Below are 25071 nucleotides of genomic sequence, written 5' to 3'. Positions count from 1 at the left end.
ACATTAGCCACACAATCTCTTCCTCAGGCAGGCTCGCCCACCACCTTATCAGCTATGTGCTGAGAGGGGAGGGCCAGAGAGAAGAACCCATCCCAGAAGTAAACGTGCTCCCTCCAGTGTTGCTGTCTCTGAGGAAGGCCTGTGCTGCCTGGGTTGCTCCCTGCTTGCCAGGGCAGATACTTTGAGGAGAGCATGTTCAAGGCTCTCTGAGACTCTCCCTGCACCTGCTCTACAGCTGATGCGTTGAATCCCAGTTCAAGATACACAGTGCAGAGAAAATGATGCTTCTGGCATCCTGGAGCACACAGACCATACAGGCTGGTGTGTCTGGAAGTCCTGCTGCTACAGTTGAGGCTGGGAGATCAGAGCATCCAGGAAATGCCTGCCTGCATGTCTTGACTCCTATCTGCCAAGACCAGCTGCTTAAGAAATGGCTCAAGTTCAGCTTAGACTTTCCTCCAGGGGAGCAAGGGTCTTGAGGTGGGTAAGCCTGATCTCCTCTGAGAGAGTAACAACTGGAAGGAGCAGGGATTTGGGGAGAGCTAGATTTCATTCAGGTCCATGATATCCCCTAGAGATAGCACCCCATGTGACTTGATGCTCAAACCAGTGCTGGTATCACCAATGCCCCCAGTGCTTTGAAACAGGCTAGGGAACTCCTTCATTAAGGGAGTAGTATTTTCAATGTGGTAGAATGAATAGAGTGTGCTTTTCCTGCATAAGACATCCATGACAGATTTGGGCCTTTCATTGACAAGTCATGTTGTTATGCCAACAAGGGATAGGGAAGGTTTGGCTTTCTGCTCCTAGCAGTGGGACAAGCATAGTCAGGTGAGGAGGACAGTGCTGCTGTCCCTAGACCTGAGTTCCTGTCATAGCAGGAGGCTCTTGGGCACTCTGCCCTATCTTACCTTCTTTACTATTTTCTACATGGCGACACTTACTGAAGTCTCTGTCAGGTCTATATACTTCTTTCTAAATGCCTCAGTCTATGCTGAAGCAGCCATTTAAGCTTCAAAACTCAGACTCCTGACATCAAAGCCTATGGTGTCATGAAGCATGGTAGTCTGGGCCTTTGCCACATGCAGATTATATTTTTTTCTTGAGCACCTACTCTTTGTTCATTTAAATGTCACTTACATACCAAGAAATGGGTTAGGCACTAGAAGGCATAAGATTCTCTAGGTCTCCTGGAACTGGGGGGGTTGGGGTGGGTATGAGAGGCTAAGAGAGGACACACAGAGAGTACCAGAACTAAGACTGGGTGGCAGCCAAGGCAGCTTGAGTCCCACTACGTCCATCCACACATACAGAGCGGAACCATGATATATCCCCTTGAAGATCATGCACTGTAAGATTGGGAATTTGTGGAAAACCAAGGGATGGTGGGTCTTCATACAAAGCCACCTGTTTAATTGCAGGATTATTTCTGTGTGCTCAGGTAATTTGGAGGGCCTTATAGAACACACCAAAAAAAAAAAAAAAAAAAAAAAAGCATGAGAGTGAACCTATTTTCCCAGTGTTACCTAAAAATTTCACATCGCTCTGGTGAACTGATTCAAGATGCCTCAGCAAAATAACTCCAAGACTGGAGAAAATGTGCTCCAATGTAAGGCTTAGCAAATGGTGGTCTGAAATAATCAGGGCACGCTCTGCTGTGCCCAATCAGCGTTTCAAGTTGGGTCCCATTAACTTAAATTTCCTACCTGCCATTTTGTTGGAGGTGCCAGTTAACTAACTGGTCATTCCATCCCCATAACAACAGTGAATGATGCAGTGAATTAAGAAACACTGTGAGAAGGGAAGAAGCAAGTGTGGTCTCTATAGCAACCAGAGCAGAACCACGAGACTCTTGAGAAGGACAGGAAAGCTGGGCACTAGGCTGGAAAGGAGCAACATCTAGAGAGCAGGACTTAGAGGCAATGGCGTGAACAGAGACAGATGCAGGCATGCTTGGCCTATCCGTGACGGTGCTCTAGGAATAACTTACACCTGGAAAGGTAAGAGCTAGGCACAAAAGAATGTAGAGGGTTTCTGTAACTAGAAATATTCTACTTCCTGCAATGGGGGTGGGGTGGGGCAATTAGCATTGAAGTAGTAAGACACAGAACACATCACTTTAGTTGCTTGTTCCTCAAAGTGCAGGCCAGAAGACTCCCTGAGACTTCGCTGAAAAGCAGAGCCCTACTTAAGACTTGTCAGAACACAACCCACATCTTAACAGCATCCCTGGGTGGGATCTCATGTGTGAGAAGCAATGATCAATCAAGATTCGAGATGCTGGGTAGATAACTAACTACAAAGCACACCGGGACCTACTGAAATAAACAGCACTGTAGTAAAGTGCCGAAATCTGGACATTACCCTACAGTAGCTGAGGGGTTTGGGGTTGGGAGGTGTGAGCATCTGTCTGTCTAGGTTCAGGTACAAAGTGGGTGATGTCTAGAGAACTATAAAGAAAAAATGGCACTAAACCTACTGAGTGTGTCTTCATTTAGTATTGTGGGCAGGTTGTGGCAAATGTTCCGCAGCGAAGACAAGCCCTAGGTAGGCTATCTGATTTTTCAGCTCAACAGAGCTGAGGGTCTTGGGGCACTGAGTACCTAGCAGTCTCTAACTAGCCCTGCCTGCTGTGCACATCTCTGTGAGGGAGGCCACAGAGGAGCAGATTTCTCAGGCCCTCGTTAATAGTCTTTCACCGTCACTTGGCATTTTCATCTTATGAATCCATTGGAACTCCATTTACGGACATCAAAGTTAGGCTCCTCAAACTTTCCTTCCCCCACTCCCAGAAAGCTCAAGGGCTACTGTTGGCATTTCTGGTTTTATCAAGAGGCCATATCAGGTGACTCACCTAAATTTGTGTGAGTACTCTGTGATGTTTGGGAAATGACAAAACTGACTAATGACCTAGTGACATCTCTCAGAACTAATTTCTCCACATGAGGCTGTATCCTAAGCAGCACCCTCGCCCTAGCTCCTCCAATGAGGGTGTTCATTTTTTCGGGTTTCCTCTGCCACCAAATGCCTACTGTGCAGGTTTATTCTCTCCTGCCAGCACTGTGTTCTCTCTGAAACTCCTTGGACCAAGGAAAGCCGAGCACCCCAGCCTGCCCACTTGCTGGGCATGGGTCACTATCATACTGGCCACACAGCTTTCCCCATAGTTCAGCTCGGAACCCAACAAAGGTCCAATTAAACATATCTGAGTGAATCTCTGCATTAAGCAGATACTCAGATCTCATCATCACAGTCCAGCCATGTGCCACACAGCTTAGTCAACCATAGCAATCCTGGAAGATAATACTGAAAGATTCCCATTACCTGGAGATGCCATGGGCATCCTAACGTCTATGAGCTGTAAAGGGCGGTAAATCATGTGCGGCTGCCTGGTGATACCTGGGTTAGAGAGCTGAGGGAAATCTTGCTGGGGCTGAGCCTGGTTATGTGGGAGAAAGTGAGTTAACTGATGAGCGATGCTTAGGATGGGCACTGATGTTATATAAGCTGCATATATTACATATCACACATATGTGATTTATGGAGAAATAATAGTAATTTAAGTGTTAGCTGCCTTGGGTGTACATCCACACCATTTGTACTTGGGTCTTCCTCCTGTTTATGCTTAAAAATGCTCACAAATTTTGAGGACTGGGTGGCAGTCACATTTCACATCATTTTAGGTCTGTTACTGAAAGGCTTTTCCCATGCCCAGGTACCTTAATGATGCTCTGGCAGGTGGAGAGAGGCAGGCCCACCAGGCTGGTGCCATTGATGGACATGATCTGGTCCCCGATATTCAGCTTCCCTGACTTCTCTGCAGGGCCTCCATGCATCATGTTGGCAATGATCACTGTTGGTAGAATGGATCCCCAGCCAGACTCCACAATCACAACACCCAGGATTTCTCCTTTCTGTTTCTCTATGAAGACCTGAAAGGAGAAGAGAAAGTAGGAATCTCAAATCAGCAGCCAAAAGGGGTAGGTCCCAGAGCTGGGCCCCCTGCCTGTGTTCACGTCCTGCTCCAACCAAGTCACCTCCTTCCTGATGTCCCAGCATTCTAACCTTCACGCTTTCTTACTGCTAACTGTCCCTTACTTTTCCATTCTCTACTGCCCTGAATGTTTCGACGACCTAGAACTCCAGAACAGACCAACTTGGATGGCCCTATCTCCCTCCAGACACTCCCGCAGAGCTCAGCCTGAAACATCAGAGGATGAGGCATCTATTGTATGATCATGTGACCTCTGTTTGCCTAGTGCAGCTGTCTTTCCTCAGTGCTAGAGCTGGCGTGTCATTGGCCACTTTCAGTGCCCTTACCTGGACCGTGGGCTTCGTAAGGACAGAGATCACATCCTGCATTCACATCTATAGGATTCCCCTCAGAACTCTACTTGACTCACAAGGGCGGGGATGTGCAGCCTATCATTTATACTTTTTTTTTTTATAGTACTTTATGATAGGATCCTCTGGGAAGAAGCCAGAGATGGGCATGTGAACCACAAAACGTCCTGTGAACACCACTGTCTTCAGCTTCTACTTCCACAGCAGGGCTGCCTCACCCTCTAGGGCCCCACCCCACGGGCTCAGGCTGGGAACAAGTTCCAGGAAGTACCCACATCTTTGCAGTTTTCCGACTTGGAGAAGTGGATCAGGTCATCGTTGTACATGTCCTGGGTGTTGAGCAGGTCACTGTATTCCTTCTGGCTGAGGTCTTCTGGGTTAATGCCGTTGGCCCTGAGGAATTCCTGGTATGCCACACTGAATGCCTGTCCTATGGACTGCGCGATCAGCTGGGCCTATAGCGGCATAGGGGAAGACAGTGGTGAATGGGGAACTCCTGGCACACCCACCCTGGACGATTCCATGTGGCACCTGAGGCTTCTAAATAGCAGGGGTCAATCAGTCAGTCTACATCAGGGTACCAGAGCCTACCAGGAGCTATTTGAAAAAAAAAAAGTCAGTAAGTTTCTTATTATGACTGTGCCCATAGGGGGTCATTGATACTCAGTAGACAGGAACCCAAGATGCAGGACATCCTGCTATATGCAGGTCAGTCATACATGATGACAAGTCATTCTATATCCTGGACATCCCACTGGACATTTAGTTATATTACATGCAACACTTGATTCTAATTACTGTGCTCACATCTGGAGTCTAGTTTGTATTTAAATACAAGGATTCACTCAGAGGCCCTGGCTACACTGCACGTTTTAAGAATAATATTATGCAGTGAAGGTCCTTTGAGATTTTGTTAAGTGTGTTTCATGTCTTTCAAAACCATCCATATCATCTGTGGTCTTGGCACCTGAGTTGCTAATAATCACATCCCTGTCTGTATGCACCGCCGTGCACAGGGATTCTGCTTGTGTTTATAGACATGGATGCTTGTTTGGCCCCCAATTCAAAATGTCAAGTAGAAATTATCCACAGAATCACATCAAACAATATTATTCTCACAGCCAAACTTAGGTAAGTAGGTATAAATATCTGGTTACTTAAAGATACTTTTAGGAATGGCTGGGCCCTGGCATTTATACAATGTATCATGATTTTTATCTTGGTCTCTTTTCCTTTATTGTATTTATGGCTCTAAGTCATTTTGTAGAGAAAAGGAAACTGGAGAGATGGCTTAGTGGTTAAGGGGTCTGGGTCTGGTGGGTGATGCTCCCATCCCTGGGATAGGAAGTACAGGGCCACCAACTTAACTGTGATAGCATGACGGCTCTAGACAGCTCCCGAGTTTTCCACTACAGACACTCTGGTGTAATAAAGACTGGCTTAGACTGGTGATCTGGGTCTCCCTCTCTCTAAGCCTGCTGCCAGCAGGGCCGCTCTTCCTTCTCAAGCAGACTCAGACTCCCCTGCCTTGGGGCCTTTACACTTGCTATTTCCTAGTCTTATTTATTCTACTTAGGTCTCTGTTCAAATGTTACCTCCTTGAAAAAAAAAATAGACTATGCTGATGATCCTACTTGAACTAGTCCTGTCCTTTGTGCACTAATCCTATTTTATATTTCAGTAAAGCACTCTCCATGTCTCATTAATTAACTTTATTAAGTTTTTTAATGCAATTTATTATTTATTAAGTTTATTTCTCATTTATTAAGTAATAATATCTCTTTATTTTTATACCCCCTTCAACCTGCACAAAGAGTAACTCCTGTGCTTTTATTCAGCCTTATATCTGCAGATCTAGAGCAGTGCCTGACACATAGTAGGTACTCAATAAATATGTTTAATGAATGATGGGCCAGAATGATTTGGGTTCTGATAAACTGGCCACTTAGTGGCTATCCAAGTCACCCAGAGGAAGGTTGGGAAAGCCAGCCTTACATCCTCAGACTCAAAGACATGGCAGATCATCTTGTACTGTCTTTTTCCATCCTGGGACGGGTGAGAGGCCTCCACATTCTCCTGGGAGTTGGAGCGGGGCATCCGCCTGCGGGCCATCAGTACAACAATGTTCCCAATGTCTGCGATGTAGGAAATGGTCCTCAGAGGATGGTCCATCATAGGCTCCTAGAGGGGAAGGGCAGAGGACTTGAGTCTGCACACAGAACCTTAGAACCTACCAGATGGTTACCTTCTTTCCTCATACCAGCTGAGTATGGAACCCAGGAGAGGTGGGCCAGGGATAAACCTTCCCTGCCAGACCTCTGAATCCTACCCCCAAGGTCTGAGGACTTTTCCTTGGTTAATGAAGAGCAAGAGATATGTGCAGGAGAAAAACAAACATTTTACACTGTGTAGAATCTCCAGTGGTGAAGCTGAAAAGATAAGATCTAAATTTTAGTGTGGGGTGTGTGTGTGTGTGTGTGTGTGTATGTGTTCATGTTCATCCTGTACGATTTTAAACAGACTTCTTTAAGGGTAATGAGTCCTCCTCAGAGGACTCATGTGAGTGACTGAGTGAGTGAGAGACACGTTAGCCTTTGAGTTTCACTTGAGCCTAGTGTAGGGTGTGGATGAAGTCCTGACTGGATGTGTATCACTGATGTGAACACAGTTACATCAAGGATCCCAATGTCTCAGACTCACGGGGATGGCAAAGCTTTCCCCTGGTCCATGTGTAGATGAAAAATTACTCAGATCCCAGCTTTGTCCTCCCCAGTGTTTACAGCCTGAGACTGTGCTCCTAAAGAGACATCCTACTGAGATTAGCTAAACCCGCCTCCTTGTTCAGAGGTACAAAATAAAAGCACTGAGTTCCGAGGCTGCTGCTGGTACATCTCCATCAGAGCACACAGTCTATGAGACCCCCAGCTACTCTGTCTGTGTGTCTGTCCTTTCTTCATTCCCTCATCACCCCTGTCAGTTTCCAGGACCCAGCATACAAGTTGTGGCACCCCGATACCTGGGGATAGGCACTTTCCAGGCACAGAATCTATGTTAGAATTCCATTGGCTTTCACTCAACCCCCCCCCAGGAAAACAGGAATGAGCTGGTACCTGTGTATCTGCATTCAATACTTTGATCCTCTGGGTGGAGATGAAGAGGTCCACCTCAGTCATTGGCTGAGATTCGCCTTCCGGAGCCTAAGAAGAAAGTGCACCAAGAAGAGGTTTTATTATATTATCTTAACCCATAGGCACGGGAAAGGTTAGCTCACACACTGGGTTACCAAGACACAGTCACCAGAACGGCAACAGAGGGTTAAATTGCCAAAGCTGAAGGTACTACAGGGAGGATGGACACGCGGGTAAGAGTTAGCATCTCTATATTACAGGGGAAATGCAGAGTTCCTTCTGACGCTGCCCCCCAGAGCAGCAGTCGCTGCAGCAGATTAACTCTGGACATGATGGCAAGTGACCCTTTCTGTGAGGCTTTTGGAGACTCAAGGGTAAGAGAGCAGCTAACTCATAGTGAGGACCTTGGAATAGTCACTCAGTTTACCCTGCGAGAACTAATGGAGGACAATGTCTGTAGTAGGTGCAAATGAAGCCACCGGATGCAGTTCTGGTAAGAGGGTCCTCATAGTCACACGTCACCACAGTGCCGCAGAAGCAGCTGCCTGTTCCCACAGCCACCCTGTTACAAAAGAGCCCCCAACGTCTCACATCCTCTGAGTAAGTAACAAACACCTAGAAGCTCTGCAATCCCCAAAGTGCGGCCTGGCTCATTTAGGGCTGAACCCTGCACATGTGTGGTTATTAGTGGGTTTTCTTTTTTGCATCCAGCAATCTGAGAAATCCTCAAATGGAGTGTGACTGTAATTGAGTAGTCCCAGGTCCCTGCCACATCATTGCTCCTGAATGGCTTACAGCTTCCACACTAGAGGATTCATTTAGCATCTCCAATCTGCTCCCTGTCGTTCCTCTGAAGTGAAATGACCAAATGAGCAACAGAAAATGGCCACTCGAGGCAACTAAGTTTGGAGAGAGGCTGGCTTATGGAGCGACTTAAAACGAAACTGGAACAAAAAAACTTGCTGGATGCAGAAAACAAAAACACGAAATCATAAAAAGGTGGAACATAAAAAGAAAACGGACAGGCGTAAACACCAAGTGATGAAGTTGTACTGCACCTTCTTCCTGCTTTTGGCTAATTTCTGGGCCGTCTGCTTAGCATGGAACAAACAGAGACAGGAGAATAGTTAGAAAGGAATTTGCAGACTCAAAGTCAAAAAGGGAGCGGACACACTAACACTGCTTAGGGATCTAAAGCGCTTGTAGGAGGAAGATGGGCGCGCACACCCCACTTTAAGGGGAATATTCCTAATACAATGCGAGTAGAGTATCGGGGACAGGCATGGAGGGCGTCTCATGCTTCACTGTCATTTGACTTTTTAAAGAATGCAGTTTGGTTGTGTTCTTATTGCATGCCTCCCTCCTCACTGACTATGTTGTTGGCCCACGTCTTAATTTCTATCTGCTCTCATTGGAGTAACTTGCTGAATTTCCCCTCAGCTGCTTCTGATAAAAAGCTACAGCTATCCAGACTTTTTTCTTCCACTGAAGTTTCTGATCCATCTCTGCGCCCTGCTTTAGCTGTATTGCAGTTTTGTGCACTGGTGTGTCTTTACTCACATATTACAACACCTCAGCTATTATCACATATTACAATTACTTCAGCGGTGACTTCTTTGAACCATGAATCATTTAGAGTTGTGCTATTAATTTCAAAAATATCTGGAGGGTTTCTAGCTATCCCTTTGGCACTGGTTTTGGACTCAATTCCTGTGTCCTGAGAACATGTCAGGTATGGTTCCAGTCTTCCGGAAACGCGCTGAGTCTAAGGTGTTATGCGGCACGTGACTTGGGTGAGCATAGTATATGGACTGCGCAGTAAGCAGTCTCAGTTGTCAGCTAATGTGATTTTTCAGTTCTCAGGTGGGTTTGTGTTTGTGTGTCTGTCCTGTCTGTCCTGTCTGTCCTGCTTGTTCCTTCATTTTACTGATGAACTATATTAAGACCACAAGCTGTTACTGTGGACTTGTGTTTGTATTGCTTTGGCCTTTGCTTTCTCTGTCTGTAGCCGTGTTATAGAGTACGTGTATATTTAAGGTAGTATGCCTTCCTGTAGAACCCTATAATTACCTCCCCTGTTTATCTGTAGCAATAATTTCCCCTTAACTTTCATAAGATGAAGATAGTTTGTGCCTGACTAAAATGGACATATTTCTCTTTTTACTCATAATTAAAAGATAGTGTAAGTAGTAAGAGCTGAGCTGAGCTTTCTAAATCCAAATCTCAGCTCTACTAACTATGATTTGTGTGATTTTAAGCAAGCCAGTTAACATTTCTGCTTTCTCTATGCAAAATATATAATTAAAATAGTATCTACTTCACAGGGCTGTTTTAAAAGACACAATGAATACATGAAGAAAAAAGTCTTTGAACAGTACACTGAGCATCATGTCTGTGTCTGCTATATATAATTAAAATGTACAGGTGTAGAATGCAGTTCCTAGGTTGTATATATTATATGTTTTATGTCGATGTGAGTCAGTGGGCAGACTTCGGGGCGATGCTATGAAGGGTAAAGCTCCATCGCTGTGATGGATGGGGGAGGCTGGACTGTTGTCACGGGTGTAGGTGGTAAAGCTGAGCTGTTGTGAAAGCTATGGTGCCAGTGGGTACAGCTGCTCTGTTCTGATGGGGGTGGCTGGGTAACTTACCTGTAGGAAAACCTGTGCTCTCAGCAATGCATCTCTATTTCTCTAGTGTTAGACTGTGTTGCCTGCTGCCTGCATTCTCCCACTGTGGAGACTGGATGAGTCAGACATCCAAACCCTGCATAGCTAATTACTGATACACCCAGGGAAGAGGGCAACCCCACTCCCACACAGCTTCCCCACCATTCTTCCTGTGGTGATGAGATGGCTGTGAGCATCTACTCTGGAAGACTCTGAAGTTAATAAAATACACCTGCGTTGCAAGATTTTCCCCTGTCCAATCACATTAGGGCAGCAGGAGGCCTGTGACTGGGCAGGGAAAAGAGAGGTGCACCTAAGGGTTGAAGAGACAGAGAGTGTCTTGGGGGGAAAGAGAAGGAGAATGGAGGCGGACGTGAACCAGTGTGGCTTGAACCAGCCACAGCTGTGATATCATAAGGTTAAAATAATTGGGATAAAGCTTTTATTATTATCAATTGGCTCTGAAATTACTATATTGACATCTTGTAAATTGTGATTTTATTGATGCATAAATCTGATTGGTTAACTATAAGCTTTAAGAGTTTTAATTCTACCAGGCAATTGGGTGTTGGCTGGCCATGGGGTGTGTGTGGCCTTGTGTGGTGGTGAGAGGAACTGGGGGGTGAGGGAGTGCTGGGGAGTTGGCGGGCTGAGAGAAGCAGAAGCATGGAGAGTTGGTGGGTTATTTTTAATATTTCCTGCAACACACCTTTGTTTTACTAAGCATCAAACAAGCCAGTGGGTGTATCTGTGCATCTGAGAAGGCCCTGAGTACACATGAGTGAGAGGCCTTCCCTGGATGTTCTGACTGAAGTAGATTTTTATCTGCCTCCTAACTTCTCTAGGATCTGAAATGCTTTATTTCTCTCCACTCTTGAAGTAACATGAAGTGGCCCAGGAATTCCTATTCCTGTTGATATCAGAAGTCCAAAAATTCTTCAACTCTAGGGAACTGTGTTCCACCTTCATCATCAATAAATGACCCAGACTCCATTTTCTTTCCCCCAAAACTACAGAAAGATGAGGAAGGCAAACCAAGTTTCATGACAGGTGTTCTGACAACGGTTTCCACAAAGCTGAGAATGTTTATGCAGCAGATGATAACAGTTTGATATAACGCTGATGAGATGAACAGGTCAGAGCTGGAACGAAAGACTGGATGAGGCCAAGGATGGCAGTTATCCTGGGATCCTCCCTCTCACTTCAGGGTCAGTGTGCACCGGGCACTCATCATCGACAGCCCCTCTAGCTTAGTCATACCGTGGGGAGGGCCTCCTCTGGCCTATCTTTTCATTACCCAGCTAGCGTCTACTGAGCTAGGGTCCTTTTCTAGGACCCTTCTAACCACACGTCACTGTCAAAACTCACAACAACCCTGTAAGGCAGGAATTATAGCAAGACACTCAAGAAGAGGAAAACAAAGCACAGAAAGGCTAGGTCATTTGCCCGGTGTCACACAGCTGTGAGGTAGCAGAACTGTGATTCAAGCCCAAGCAATCTAGTCCTTTAGTCTACACTTCCCTTTGTGCGGCTTAGGCAGACTTCTCTTCTGAAATGTCCCAGTTCCTAGTAAAATGAGGCTAATAATAACCTGCCTCCCAGGACTCTCTACCCCCTCCAGTCCGGGCAGTGAATGAGGCAATATATGCAAAGGCCTGGCAGGAGACAGTAGCATCCTCTCTACTGATCCGGATCTTTTCAAGCAAGCTGGGAAGTGACAGGACTTAGACAAAGCTACAATGACAGAACACTTAACTCTACAATCAAACTTTACAAAACCACAGTAGAATGGAAAAGTAAGAACTCTGGAAGAGGCTAAGTAAAGACAGATGAAAGGAAAATGGCAAAGGATGAGAGGAACAAAAATGTGCGCAACATGCAATCCTGCAACAGCACTTGTGACTTCATCGCACGAGCCTCGCAGATTAGAGAATGGAGATGAAGGCCCTCTGTGTGGACACCCACGGCCCCTGTGGCACAGAGGACCTCCCTAGCTTCTGCTGAGGAGTCAGAGTCCTGGGAGAAGGGAAGGCAGGGGAGCTAGCACAGGCTTCTTGTACTCTAGATAGGGAATAGTCAGTGTCCTTGCTGTGTGGAGAGGGACATTCCAGAGCATCAGGACGTGGGCCAAACTCTCTAGAAGTCTCTCCCACAAACCTTGCTAAGGTACTACCAGCAGGCTTTAGCTGGATATACACCATGATCCTGATGTTCCTTGCTTAAACAACTAGGGGAGCTACTGTTTAATACTTCGAGGTACGTCCCACATGGCAGGAGTGCTGACCGCCACTCCCTATTCTAGTGTCAAGATTCATCTCCTCAGGAGTTGTCTAATTGTCAACATGAAGTTCTACAAAAGCCGTCCCCAATGAAGCTGTTTTGCCAATGCTCTGTGTTGAATCAGTTGTGTTTCTGTCTTTATTGGTGCAAACACGCAACTCTTGGCTTTGCTGATCTTTTGTAATTTCTGATCTTTGTTATTTGGGGTTTTATTTAATTCTTACTTTTCAAGACCTTGTGGTACCTCAACGGAGCACTTGCAAATTTTCTATCTTTTATGTAGGAACCCATAAATGTAACTCACAAATGTAATGTACTGCAACTCAGCTGCATTGCATTGTATTTATTTTGATTTTTTCTATTATTTTTTATTTATTGAGAATTTCATATATGTGTATAGTGAAAATGTAACCAGTGCTCCCATTCTAGTAACTTCCTAACTGCATGTCTTTTATTGATTGATTGATTGATTTGGTAACTTACTAAGTCCAATTAATGTTGCCCACGTGCCCTGGTGTGGGTCCACCCTCTGGAGTATGGGGAAACCTAACCATTAGCCACACTCCCTGTGGTGGTCTGAATAAAGATGGCCGCCATATGCTCATAGGTTTGAATATTTGGTCACCAGTTGGTAGAACTACTGGGGAAGGAAGAAGAGGTGTGTTATGGGGGCAGGCTCTGAAGTTTCAAAAGACTGCTGGTCTATCCAGTTTGCTCTCTGCCTCCTGCTTGGTGTTTGAATGTGAGCTCTTAGCGGTTCCCGCTGCCATGTCTTCTCCTTACCACCATGGACTCCACACTCCTTTTAAGAGGTTGCCTTGGTCATGACGTTTTATTACAGCAACAGAAAAGTGAACTAAGCTATCGCCAACGGCCAGTTTGAGAAGAGTTTTCATTCACCTCTCAGTTCCTCAGTGATCGACTGCTCTGTGCTCTTCCATCTCCATGTACTTGTGTAATCGCTAGAGTTTCATTTGTTAATTGATTTCCAGTTTCATCAATAATTGTGATCAGAAAGGATCTGGCATATAATTTAAATGTTTTGAAAATGTGTTGTGTAGCTACTGGATGGATTGTTCTATAAATGTCCAGAAATCATATGATTTATAGTATAACTCAACTCTTGTATTAATCTGACTTTAGGAGGAGGTCTGGCTGTTCTTTAACCACAGTGGAATGCTGAGATTCTACACTATTTCTGGATTGGATCCTCTCTCCAAGTGTTATAATATCTCTGTATAAAATTTGATGCTTAACATAAGGTGCATATTAACTTATAATATCTTACTGTTGACTTGATTCATTATCACATGGTGACTGTCTTTATCTCTGTCCTAGTGTCTAATAGAGAGTCCTTGTTGCTTATTCCTGGGGTATAATTTTGAATCTTTCCCTTTTCACTGTCTGTGTAATTACTTGTAAAGTGAATTACTCGCAGGTAACATACTGGTGGCTTGTATCTTTTTAAAAAAAAAAAAAAATCATTCAGCAAGTCCCCTAAGCTTTAACTGAAAAAATTTAGCCCATTTATATCTGAGGTTGTTAATGAAAGGCAAGGACTTATTCCTGTCATGTATATGTGCTTTGTGCATGCACATATGTATTTGTGTGGTGAAGATGGAGGGCAGAGGTTGACACTAGGCATCTTCCTTAGTCACCTTATATATTGAAGCCAGGCCTCTCAAATGAACCCAGAGCACATTGATTCAGTTGGCCTAGCTAGCCTGCTTGCCCTTGGAACCCTATCTCTACTTCCCTGGTGCTAGGAATACAGACAGACAATCATATGGGAGCTCAGAATCCAGCTCAGGTCTTCACACCCTGTGGTGAGTGCTTTACCATGAGCCATTTCTGCTGCTCCTGATAATGTTCTTTTAGTTGTTGGGATATTTTCATTTTTTTTTCCTGTCTTAGCTTTGGGCTGCTGTAGAGGTAATGCCTGATTTAGTTCCATTTGTCTTTTGTATAGCTACTCTTGTACGGGGATTTATACTTTCACAGGCTTTAGTGACATTAGCTATCTCTTTGATTTCAGCGAGGAGGTTTCCCTTAGGTGATCTAGTGGTCATAAATCAGTTTTTGCTCATCTTGGAAGGTCTTAATTTTCTCCATTTCTAAAGAGTAGTCTTGCTTGGTAGAGTAATTCTGACTGACATTTTCTTTGTTTCAGGACTTGGAATATGCTATTCCATTCCTCTATATACTGTAGGATTTCAGCTGAGATGTCTATTCCTATTTTAATAAGTGTACAGTAGAAGTGATGTGGTATTTTTCTCCTGTAGACTGTAAAATTACTTCCTTAGACTTTTGACAGTTTGACTATAATGCTGGGGTGAAGAACTTTTCTGGTTATTGGTTCTACAGATGTCTCATACCTGGATGATCATATTTTTCCAAAGATTATCTCTAATCTTCTGATAAGTGTTTCATGGAATAATTTCCCTGTGTTCTTAACCAATGATATATTTATTCCCCTGAAAGTGTGTGGTGGTTTGAATATGCTTGGCCCAGGGTGTGGCACTCTTAGGAGGTGTGGCCTTGTTGGAGGAAGTTGTCACTGTGGGCGCGGGCTTTGAGACTCTTCTCCTAGCTGTCTGGAAGGCAGCCTTCCCCTGTTTGCCTTCAGAACAAGATGTAGAACTCTCAGCTCCCCCAGCACCATGCCTGCCTGGACACTGCCATGCTTCCTGCCATGCTGATAGTGGACTGAACCTCTGAACCTGTAAGCCAGCCCCAATTAAATGTTGTCCTTTATAAGAGCTGCCTTGGTCTTGGTGTCTCTTCACAGCAATGGAAACCCTAAGACAGAATATTACAAAGACTTTGTTTGCTTTTTTGTTTGTATGAGACAGTCTTGCTATGTAGCCCAGTCTGTCCTCCAATTCTCAATTCTCCTGTATTAACCTCCCAAGTATGGGAATCACAGGTATGCTGGGATTATAGGAATATACAATCACCCCTGGCATTCAAAGATTCTAAGTGCATATTCCTCCCTTCCCTTCCTTCTCTTCCTCCTGTGGATTTTCTGTGGGTCTGATATGGATAGTCAACCCCCTTTTCAAATTCAATCATTATTTCTTACCCTTGAACTTGTCTGTTGATCTTTTCTGGTTCTCTTTCATTCCAAGATTTCTATTCGATTGCTCTTAATTTTTTTTCAGTCTTGTCCTGCACTGTATTCCTAATTTCATTTGATGCCTTTAAAATATTCTCTTGGATCTCACTGAGCTGCTTTCTGTCTGTATTTTAAAATTCTTTATCAGGCATTTCAACCATTTTGATTCCTTTGGAATTTGTGGCTGGAGAGTGACATCTTTGGACATGGTGTAATCCTTGTGTCTCTACATTGAGCTTTCTGCATCTATCACTATTACTTTAGAGGTGGCCTCCTAAGTGGCTTTCTCCTGAATGTGTATCTTATTTCAGGGTTCAGTTAGCTAGGCATCTGGCTTTATTTCCAGTTGGACCCTGTAGTGTAGCCCTCCTGTAGCTTTGTTGGTTATGACTCATGACCAGGTATTATACATGCTGTGTCAGAGTTGGAGAGATATTGTGGGCTACACAATTCGAGGCTACATTAGCAGCTTGGGCAGTACAGTGTCAACAGCAGAATTTGTGGAATGCCGTGTGGCCAGTCCTTCTATGGGGGCTGTGGGGTCCACCCCCTCAGCTATGTGTTTGCAGCTACTGATGTTGGCTCTGCCACTAGCAATGGCCTCTGGTACAAGCAGTCCTAGTAGTGTTAAGGGAGCGGAACTCTTTGTCCTGTGGACAGACAGTGGCTTTGGCTTGGACACTGCACAGGGAGAGCCGATGGGAACCACAGCTTCCTCTCTATGGTGTTTATATCCTATCCTGACTACATTTCCTTTCAGACAAGGTGAGGACATCAGGAAGTAGATAGGTGGGGTAGCAGCAACAGTTGTGATCCTCTCCTCTGCTAGCTTCTGAGAGCCTGCCAAGGCTGGGGCCTCAGCCCCTACTATCCTTGCATGTACAGGGATAGTATAAAGGCTGGGGCTTCTTGCCTTTCTTTTCCACTCCTGGATTCTAATGATCAAGGAGGAATAGGGCCTGGCAGGAACAGGGTCAAGTTCCCCTTATGTTCTCTTTAGTCCTGCATATGTGGTGGGTGGCAGATGGAGCCACAGAGCTGTTCAAGGCTACCTCAGCACATTCTGGTGGGCAGAGCAGCAGGAACACCACCATGTCCTGTCAGTAGTAGGTGTGTGTGTGTGGCACAGGGTGTCAGAGTGAATCACCTTCAGTTCTGGTGCTAGTGAGAGTCTTCATGCACCTCACCATGACAAAGGGTCTCAGGGGATGCTTATCTGATGACTGGTTCCTAAGGGGTCACCATCTGTTCCCTGCCATGACAAATCATCAGCTTAAGTCAGTTACTCTGATGGGCTTAGTTAGGTTGTTTCCACACTGAGCCAGGGCAGTGGAAATGTGTCTGGGACCTCAGAGATGGAAATATTAGGGGCAATGAACCCATAGGGTAGTCCTAATTTGGATGCCAGCAACTTTCTGAAGGCAAACCCCAACCAGATAGGTGTGGTGATGCATCATGTAATCCCAGCACCAAAGTGGCCAAATAATTGGAAAGAGAGCCCGAGTACATAGACAGGTGAGATTCTGTCCCACAGTAAAGCTACAGGTTACTTAGGTAGGGTGCAAGCCCATGAGAACTGTGAGACTCCTTTCGCTAAGGACTGTCAGTGCCTGTAAGGATGGGCTGTTAGGACCCTGTATTTCACCTTTCTTTCTGCAAAGCACAGATGAGGCTCCCTGTCCCCTGGCTGTGTTTCTCTTACTATGTTGTCTCAGGTTTATGAACTCCAACCTAGTCACTTAGCTCAAAACACAGCTACACACTCTTGACTTGCAGTTCTTGTTTGTGAAAAAAAAAAAAAAGTGAATCCTGAGCATCTATTTCTATTCATCTTAAGAAAATTAATTTTCCAAGCCTGTAACGAGGAAACAGATTTGGAAAATATCCAGAGATCGTGTGTTTCACAAACTCATTTGCTGATGGAGATCTATTAGTAGCAAGTACTCAGCATGACTAGAGTTCTGGGGAGTGCAACTGAAGAAAAGATGCTTCATAATGAATTCAGAGAGCAATTTACAGGCCACCTTCAGGCTAGTACACACAGCACATTCTCCCGGAGCCTGTCAATACAGACTCTTTGTATCACCTTATTGTCTAAACTTCTGTCTTGAGAAGTCTGGGATCAAGCTGCAGAGCTCACATGTCCATCAGGCTTCCGCACAATGCTGGTCTGCTGGTCTCTGGACCATACTTTAAGACTCACAGTTCTAATGCATTCCTGGTTGCTGCTGCTGCTGCTGCTGCTGCTGCTGGTGGTGGTGGTGGTGTGTGTGTGTGAGTGTGTGTGTGTGTGTGTGTGTGTGTGTGTGTATGTGTATGTGTGTGTATGTGTGTGTGTGTGTATGTGTGTATGTGTTTGTGTGTGTGTACATGTACATTTCCTGCAAGGACAGTAGTTCTTCTAAGATATAGTGACAAAGATCCACAGGTGAGGGAAGCAACAGCAGATGAGTTCTAATTCTGCTGCTGCTGGTACAGACATGCTTTATTCCTGTATCTCGGTAGATAGAATAGGGATTTTTTTGTTTTTCCAGATGCCTCAGTTTGCCATACTGTAGCATCAGCTATACAGCTGATTCATTTATTGGAGTGCCAGTTTCTTAAGGTTTAATACTGGATGTTGGTTAAACTTTACTTCAAAGCACTTATCACAAAAATCTCACACACATGTGTGTATGTGTGTGTGTATATGTATGTGTGTGTGGTCAAAAACAAATCTAAATTCTCTTTGCAAACAAATCTGGCTTTAAAGAAAATGTAACTGCCAGACAGTGTTGGTGCACACTTTTAATCTCAGCACTAGGGAGGCAGAGGCAGGTGGATCCCTGTGGGTTTGAGGCCAGCCTGGTCTGCAGAGCAAGTTTGACAGCCAGGGCTACACAGAGAAACCTTGTCTTGAAAACAAAAAGAAAAAGGAAGAAATAACTTTCAAAATTCCAAGTATAAGTCTAATCCTGGCCCAGAGCTGTGGGAGGGATGCCACCCAGCAGAGCAGGAATGCTCAGAAAAAAGGAAGCTTTGGCTTCAAGCGGGCATCTGCTGGGTAAATCGCCACAAAGCCAGAAAGCCCTCACCTGGCCGTGCATGGCACAGAGGCACAGGAAAGAGAAACAAAATGGGGTTCCCATGGGGAGTGAGAGAGAAGATAAGGCCAGAAGACCAGGGAAGAAAGCAGCCTACTGTAAGCAGGTGGAAAGGCCAGAGATTGCCACGGGCGTGGCGGTATGGACCGCACCAGAGACTGAAAAATGAATACCTAGCACTGCTTCCCGTTCTCCTTTCCTGGGTAGACACTGAAATCCCTGGCCCTGTGCACTCTGTCCACTGCACTCAAGTGACCTAGAAGAACTTGTTTTTGACAGGTCACAAGTCCCCAGTCTCTGAGAGTCTCCAGAGCATGCTCGGAGCCCACTGAATTGCTGGGGACATACATGTCCTCTACCTGCTGTGAGGTCTGAGCCAGCTCCTAACTCAGCTAGCTGCTTTCTAGGTGAGATGGGCAACACAGCCATCTCTGCTTACAAGGGGAAAAAAGTCTTCAGGCTGTGAACAGAGTCATTCTGAGAAGCATTTAGATGGTTATAAAAGAATCATGAAGCAGGAAACATTTATCGATACGCAACAGTTCCTTCAAGCACATAGAAGCACACAGTAAAATGATACTTATAAGCTGTAAGTGACACGTAACCATTTAATTTTACTACTTTATAGCAAATTCCTCACACTACCTCAATTTACTTGTAAAAGATAAATGCATGGTTTTCAAATATCCACTCTGCTCTGGGCAGGTTTAAAACATATTTACAATCTGTTAGCCACTTGCTTGTTTTCAAAGCGCCATCTAATTTGAAGTTTAACTGAGCTGTGGGGTTTTGGGGTGTTGGTTACTTGGGAACTTCAGAGTAAAGGGTCTGATTTTCATGAGGGAACTGGACTTAAAGGTAAAACCGCTCGGTCAGCTCCCACAGTGGAGGCAAGAAAGCAGTTCAGGGTATAGCTGGTGCTGAGGGAGCTGGTGAATGTGGGATGCTGCTCTCCATGTGGGATGCTTTCTGTCCAGATGATGCTGTGCCCCGCCCCACCCTGAGCACCATCTGAGCCCTCCTTAGGTGGCATAAGAGGAGTGGGAAGACACAGATGCTCATGTGTTGGAGTCCAAAACTGTCAGGAGGTGAATAAACAAAGGGGCCTCAACTAAAGCCTGAACCCCCCCAATACAGTCGGATTTGGGGGGGGGACTCGATAGGTAGAACCAATGAGAAACTAACCTCAAGGTGACTCTCAGTTTTCTGGTCTAGGCAGTCTCCAGTTACCTTTAAAGTCAGTCTGTCCTTTTCTTCCGGAAAGACCACCCAAGTGGCCCTGACTTGGCGTTTTTGACACAATTCTCACGTGTGGCTCTTTGTTCTGGATGATGTGGAGCGCACTCGATTCTGTCCTAAAGGCCATGCGTTAGTGTGACAGCCAGAGATGGATCTACCCATTCCCAGCTGCTTCCTGTCTGTCAGGAAGTCATCAGGCAAGCTATGACAGGCCATGGTGGTCTGTCTAGCTGCTGGGAGGCTCACAGGACCACTCATCCGAGGGACTTAGTGTTACGTGTGGTGTTTGCAGGAGTTTGGATTGAGACTCCATTTGAAAACTACCTTATTGTTCTTAAGAGATTTATGCTTTATTCTACAAGTCTTGCTGGGAGGTGTTAAATCAAGCTGAGGAAGACCATGGGGAAAACTTTCTAGCATCAGTGTGTCTGTGGGGTGAGGCAAACAGAAGGAAGTAGCCGACTCCTGTGCCATGGATCTAGAATGCTCTCCCAAAAGCCCACGTAAAGGTTTGGTAACCAGCCTGTGCTACCATGGGAGGTGGGGGAACCTTTAGGAGATGGGTCTAATGGAGGGGAGTTAGGTTACTGGGGGCACGTCCTTGAAGGGGTTATCTGGGCCATGACTCCTTCCTTTCTGGCTACTATGAAGGGAGCAGGCCGCTCCTACCACATACTTCCTAATGTTGTATTAGCCACCACTGGCCCAAAGCAACACAGCCAAGTGCCTGTGAGCTGACACTCGTGGAAGTGTGAGCCGACACAGATGCTGCTCCGTCCTTTGTTTATCTTAGGTATTTGTCCTAGTGGTGGAAGTCACCGTGGTGGATCACTGACTAACGCACGAAGCCCAGAAAGCCTGAGGGTCAGACTGCTACTTTGCTTTCCTGGGGCTGCTCTGCTGGGAGTCAGGGGCAAGATGCATGTCTGTGAGTAGCAGGAGCTTCTCTTAAAAGAACTGATCTTTCCGCTTTCTGTCTTCCTGGAAGAGGCCCGTTTTAAGATAAGACACATATATTAGGGAGGGGGCCTCAAGGCACAGGCAAGGTTGTGTGTCACAGATGAAGTGGCGGAATGGAGCCTGACGTAACTTGTTACGCCAGACTCAACACTAAGGTTGCTATCAGTGCAGTGACCAATGAGGGAGCTGTAAATCATTCCCTGGGTCGCATATCCTAATTCCTAACAAATCAATGGTAACTTCAAGTCACAGCTTACTACATGTGCTATGGGTAGTTAATGAAAGGGTGGCTCTGAGCTTGGGAGAGAAGTGTTTGCTTTACAAGCGAGGTGGTCACAAGAGCAACGGACACTCAGAGGCTGCCGCAGTAGGTGCAATGGAAAGCTACGTGATGAGGAAGCGATGAGAGGGGTGAGGGAACACCACAGAGCATCCTGGGGAGCACAGACCATCCTGGGGAGACTGGGCAGCCGCAGACTTAATATGCTTAATCTTATTTATTTATTCTAGGGATAGGACTTGTGATGGAGCCCAGGCACCTTCCTGTCTTAGCCTCCTGAGCACGGGAACGAACGGCAGCACATTGGCTGTTAACGGTTAGTCCCTACTGATGTGGGTGGAAGCTAGTAGCTCATCAGCCTTTCAGCATAGACAAGTGCTCACTCTCGCTGCCTGTCTGCTTTGTGGCTGTCAAGGGGTAAGTAGAGCTTCTTTTCACCCTCCTGCCATGGCGCTCTGCACCACAGCCCAGAGACAACACTTAGCTGACAATGGGCTCTGGAGCTGTGAGCTGAAACCGATCCTTCCTGTCAAGCACTTGTCATGGCCACTTACAAAGGAACAGAAAATTGGTGCCAGGGGAGGCGCTCTCTTCATGACGACCTGGTAACAGGCTCAGGAGCCTTCATGAGCAGTTTGTGGGAAGAGTCTGGAGTTAGCATCCCCAGAATTCCCTCCCCAGGGTTTAAGGGGTACTGTTGGCAAGAGCTCGGATAATTCACCCAAGACAGTAAAAGCTGCTCCTCATGGGGTTTCAAATGGAAATGAGGAATTTATTTGGAAACTGAACTAGTGGCCATTTGTGTTAGATTTTGTCCATATGCCAAGACTTTGTGTTAGGTTCTGTTTAAATCTGGCAGAGAGAATTGTAAGACAGTCACCGTTCAGGCTATTGCATGGATACGGCTGTCGCTCTGGGTCAGGTTTATAGTTAAGATGGGGAGTAAAGGCAGGGGAGAAAGGCATGAAAAGCTTGCTTAAAGTCCATGAAAAGTTTGAGTTTTGGAAGGTATGGCTTCTAAAAAGGAAGCCCCAAGCAGATGAGAAGTATTTCATTACAAGTACAAGATGCCTTGAAGGCACCTCAGGAACCAGTGAGATCTCATTCATCATAGGTTCAGTGATGTGAGAATGTAAGGCTGCCGGGGTGTCGGAATGCATACGTATGCCTAGGAAGTTGTTACCATAGAAATAATTTTGTTGTGCTCAACTGTCCAGACATTAGAGGCTCTGTAGCCATAGCCCAAGGGGGTCCAGCTACTGCTTGGGCTAGTGTTGGATACTGGTGCTGTCTGTGTGATACTGGTTTGTGGGGAGCCCTCAAGGTATATGAGAGTGAAGACAGGTGAAATGGAGATGCCAATAAAGCAGATGCAAGAACAGGAAATATGAGTCCTAATGCTCCAGCCTTCTGAGGCAAACCTTGTGGGGTACCATTGGCCAGGCTGCAGGGGACGCTGCCCAGGACCTCTGAAGGTCATGCTATGCCACCACGTTCCTCCAGATGCTGGACAGAAGGCTACAGGGTTTTGTTAGCTGCTGGGGTTGGGTCTAGCTGTTCAAGTCCTTCCCAGTCATTTTTCTACTCTTCCCCTTTGGAATGCGATGTTTATCCCGAGTCATTACACGCTAGAAGTGTTTAACTTGTTTTTCACAGGGGCTCACCATTGAGTGTTTGTCTAGTGTATCAGGGATGATGTGGGAGAGTTAATATCCTCATTGTTTTCTTCACTTGGAGATTAATTATGCCTTGAACAGGTACATTTAGGGTGTTAGCTTGAGAAGAGAAGAGCTTATGATGGCTATTCTTGTCTACTTGATTCTTGATTGGTCTGAGAGACAGCAAGTAGTTAGGAAAGTATACAGCTTGGTGCTGGCGAGAGTGTTTGGAGAGAGGATTGGCATGTGGCTCTTCTGTTTGTTTCAATGAGGTGAGCAGTGGGGCTCCCTGTGCTCTTCTGCCTACACCCAACACCCATGGGCTAAGACCTCTGAAACCATGAGCTACAGTAAATCTTGCCTCCTTTCAGATGGTTTCTCTCAGGCGTGTACTTCCTTTCCTTCTAACCTTTAGGGCACTCCTGTGACACCCCACATCTGACATCCTCTCTTCCTGATACCTGGTGGCTCTACTGGCTGGTTTATTCCCTCTGAGCCATTGTGGTTAGGGGTGAGGGACTCGCTTTCTCCACCGTCATCCCACCCCATCGTCCTACATAAGACAGGGCTCAAGGATTCTCTTTTCTTCTCAGATAAAGGCCTCTGGCTGCCTTCTCTTGCCCCTTTCCACTCTATATAACCACACCAGCACCAGGCTTTATGGTACCAGAGGAGGGGGACAGAGAAGAGTCTGTCTTAACTAGTTGAAACCAGGGAAAAACCCCAAACTGGTGAATCCTAACCTTTCACTTTGCTGGTTCTCTGAGTGTGCGTCACGGGCTGACTTTTGGATAGCATGAGTGCATAGCCAGCATCCCCGCTACCCTCGTATGCCTGTAACTCTAGGTGGCATTATGGTGGAGGCTCGGGAACCCTGCATTCACAGAGTAGCTCAATCTACTCAAATTGGTTCTCGATGTATCGGACTGGCTTTCTCCTTTACCTCTTGATAAAACTAATTTAAGAGGACAGTGACCGTGTTCAAACTAGTTTAAACTAGGGTTTGCCTGACTTCTTCAGACTACCCAAGCAAGATTTAATCAAATCGTTCATTTTTCTGGAATGGAGACAGTTTGAATAGAACCTAACAGAGGACTGCTCCAATCAATGTCCTCTAGTTGTCAGTGGAAAGCCAGTGCTGGGACTTCACCTTAGAGGCATAAAGAGCAAAGTCCACAGCCACATGGATCACTCTCCAGAGTAACCTGAGTAGGGTTTATATGTAAAGGCTTGGGCTTTTAGATAGGCAGGAATAAGCCCTGCTTGCAACGTCTTAGTCCGCTCTCTAAGAGCCGTGGGTAGACGGTGCCCTGCTCAGGTGCCTCCAGCCACCCAACCACCTCAGGCCGCTCAGACCCCCTCACCTTGATCCGGCTTACGGCTTCCTGGGCCTGCATCATGCGCACGTTTTTGGAGGGAGTTTTGTCTGAGAGTAGCTGAGTGGAACCAAGGTAATTGGCAGCAAAAATAATTCCATCGATCAAGTCTTCAGGGTCACAAGGTCCAGGAACTGTAACACATAGGTCCACAGTAGTGAATGTTGTCATGGGGGGAGTACCACAGGCCAACCCCCATGTTCGCTGTTTACACATGTGGTCTGCCTGCTAGCCTAAGACATCCTAGAGTCATTTACTATGAGAAATGATGTATTTATTTAAATATGAATCAGAGTCCAACAGTAAATAATGTCTCTTAGTCAGGCTTGTAATCCTAGTTGCTTAGGACTCTGAGAAGTCTGTTCAGTTTGCCTGTTAGGCCTCTCGTGTGAGGCCTTAGGTGAAATAATTCCTCATTCCCCCAACATAGTAGTGGGGATTGGAGGGTGAGCTCTCTGGCAACAAGGTCTACCTTATATTCATTGTTGACTTCCATGCCTGTCACATGTGTCTATAAACTATGTGTCTGCAAACTATGTGTCTGCTTGGGTGAATGGCTTAGAGGAACAGAAAGTGGTAATAATGGAAAACACTATTTCCTGACACTTTCTATTTCCTTTTTCCCATTCAAACTTTCCTCCTGTTTTGAATCTGATGGAGGAATCACAGTTCATACATGAAGGAAATGGGTTATTTCTTTCCTATGATGGCAGCAAGCTCCAACATTGTAAGTTGATAACATCACCACAAAGCCAGGGTCCCATGCTGCCAATACTGCTGATAGACCATGAAGCTCCTGGCTTCATGTAGAGAGCAATCCCAAGGAAAATTATAATTTTTTTCTGTTCTCACTCCACAGTCTACTAAATCAAATCTCTGTTTTAAATAGAGGGGCATCTGATTTTAATAACAATCGCCTATGCTCTACAGCCCAAATTA

The 25071-nt window shown here is 45.7% G+C and overlaps 1 protein-coding gene across 3 annotated transcripts in view; it reads right to left on the bottom strand.

The window, feature by feature from the left end:
• The window catches only part of Apba1 (amyloid beta precursor protein binding family A member 1), a 207773-nt gene that overhangs the window by 6541 nt on the left and 176161 nt on the right, over positions 1-25071 (bottom strand). For 2 of the 3 annotated variants that reach the window (XM_031389963.1, XM_031389962.1), the window contains exons 5-10: positions 24121-24266; positions 8531-8563; positions 7455-7541; positions 6340-6525; positions 4620-4799; positions 3720-3932 (exon numbers count right to left, since the gene is read on the bottom strand). In XM_031389963.1, coding sequence (XP_031245823.1) covers positions 3720-3932; positions 4620-4799; positions 6340-6525; positions 7455-7541; positions 8531-8563; positions 24121-24266 — 845 coding nt within the window. The remainder of the gene's footprint in view (positions 1-3719; positions 3933-4619; positions 4800-6339; positions 6526-7454; positions 7542-8530; positions 8564-24120; positions 24267-25071) is intronic. The other variant, XM_031389964.1, reaches the window with a different exon arrangement.

This window comes from Mastomys coucha, unplaced genomic scaffold (genome assembly GCF_008632895.1).
Source record: "Mastomys coucha isolate ucsf_1 unplaced genomic scaffold, UCSF_Mcou_1 pScaffold21, whole genome shotgun sequence".
In the NCBI taxonomy this organism is placed as follows: domain Eukaryota; kingdom Metazoa; phylum Chordata; class Mammalia; order Rodentia; family Muridae; genus Mastomys; species Mastomys coucha.
Note: the sequence above shows the minus strand (reverse complement) of the source record. Positions and strands in the feature narration are given on the sequence as shown.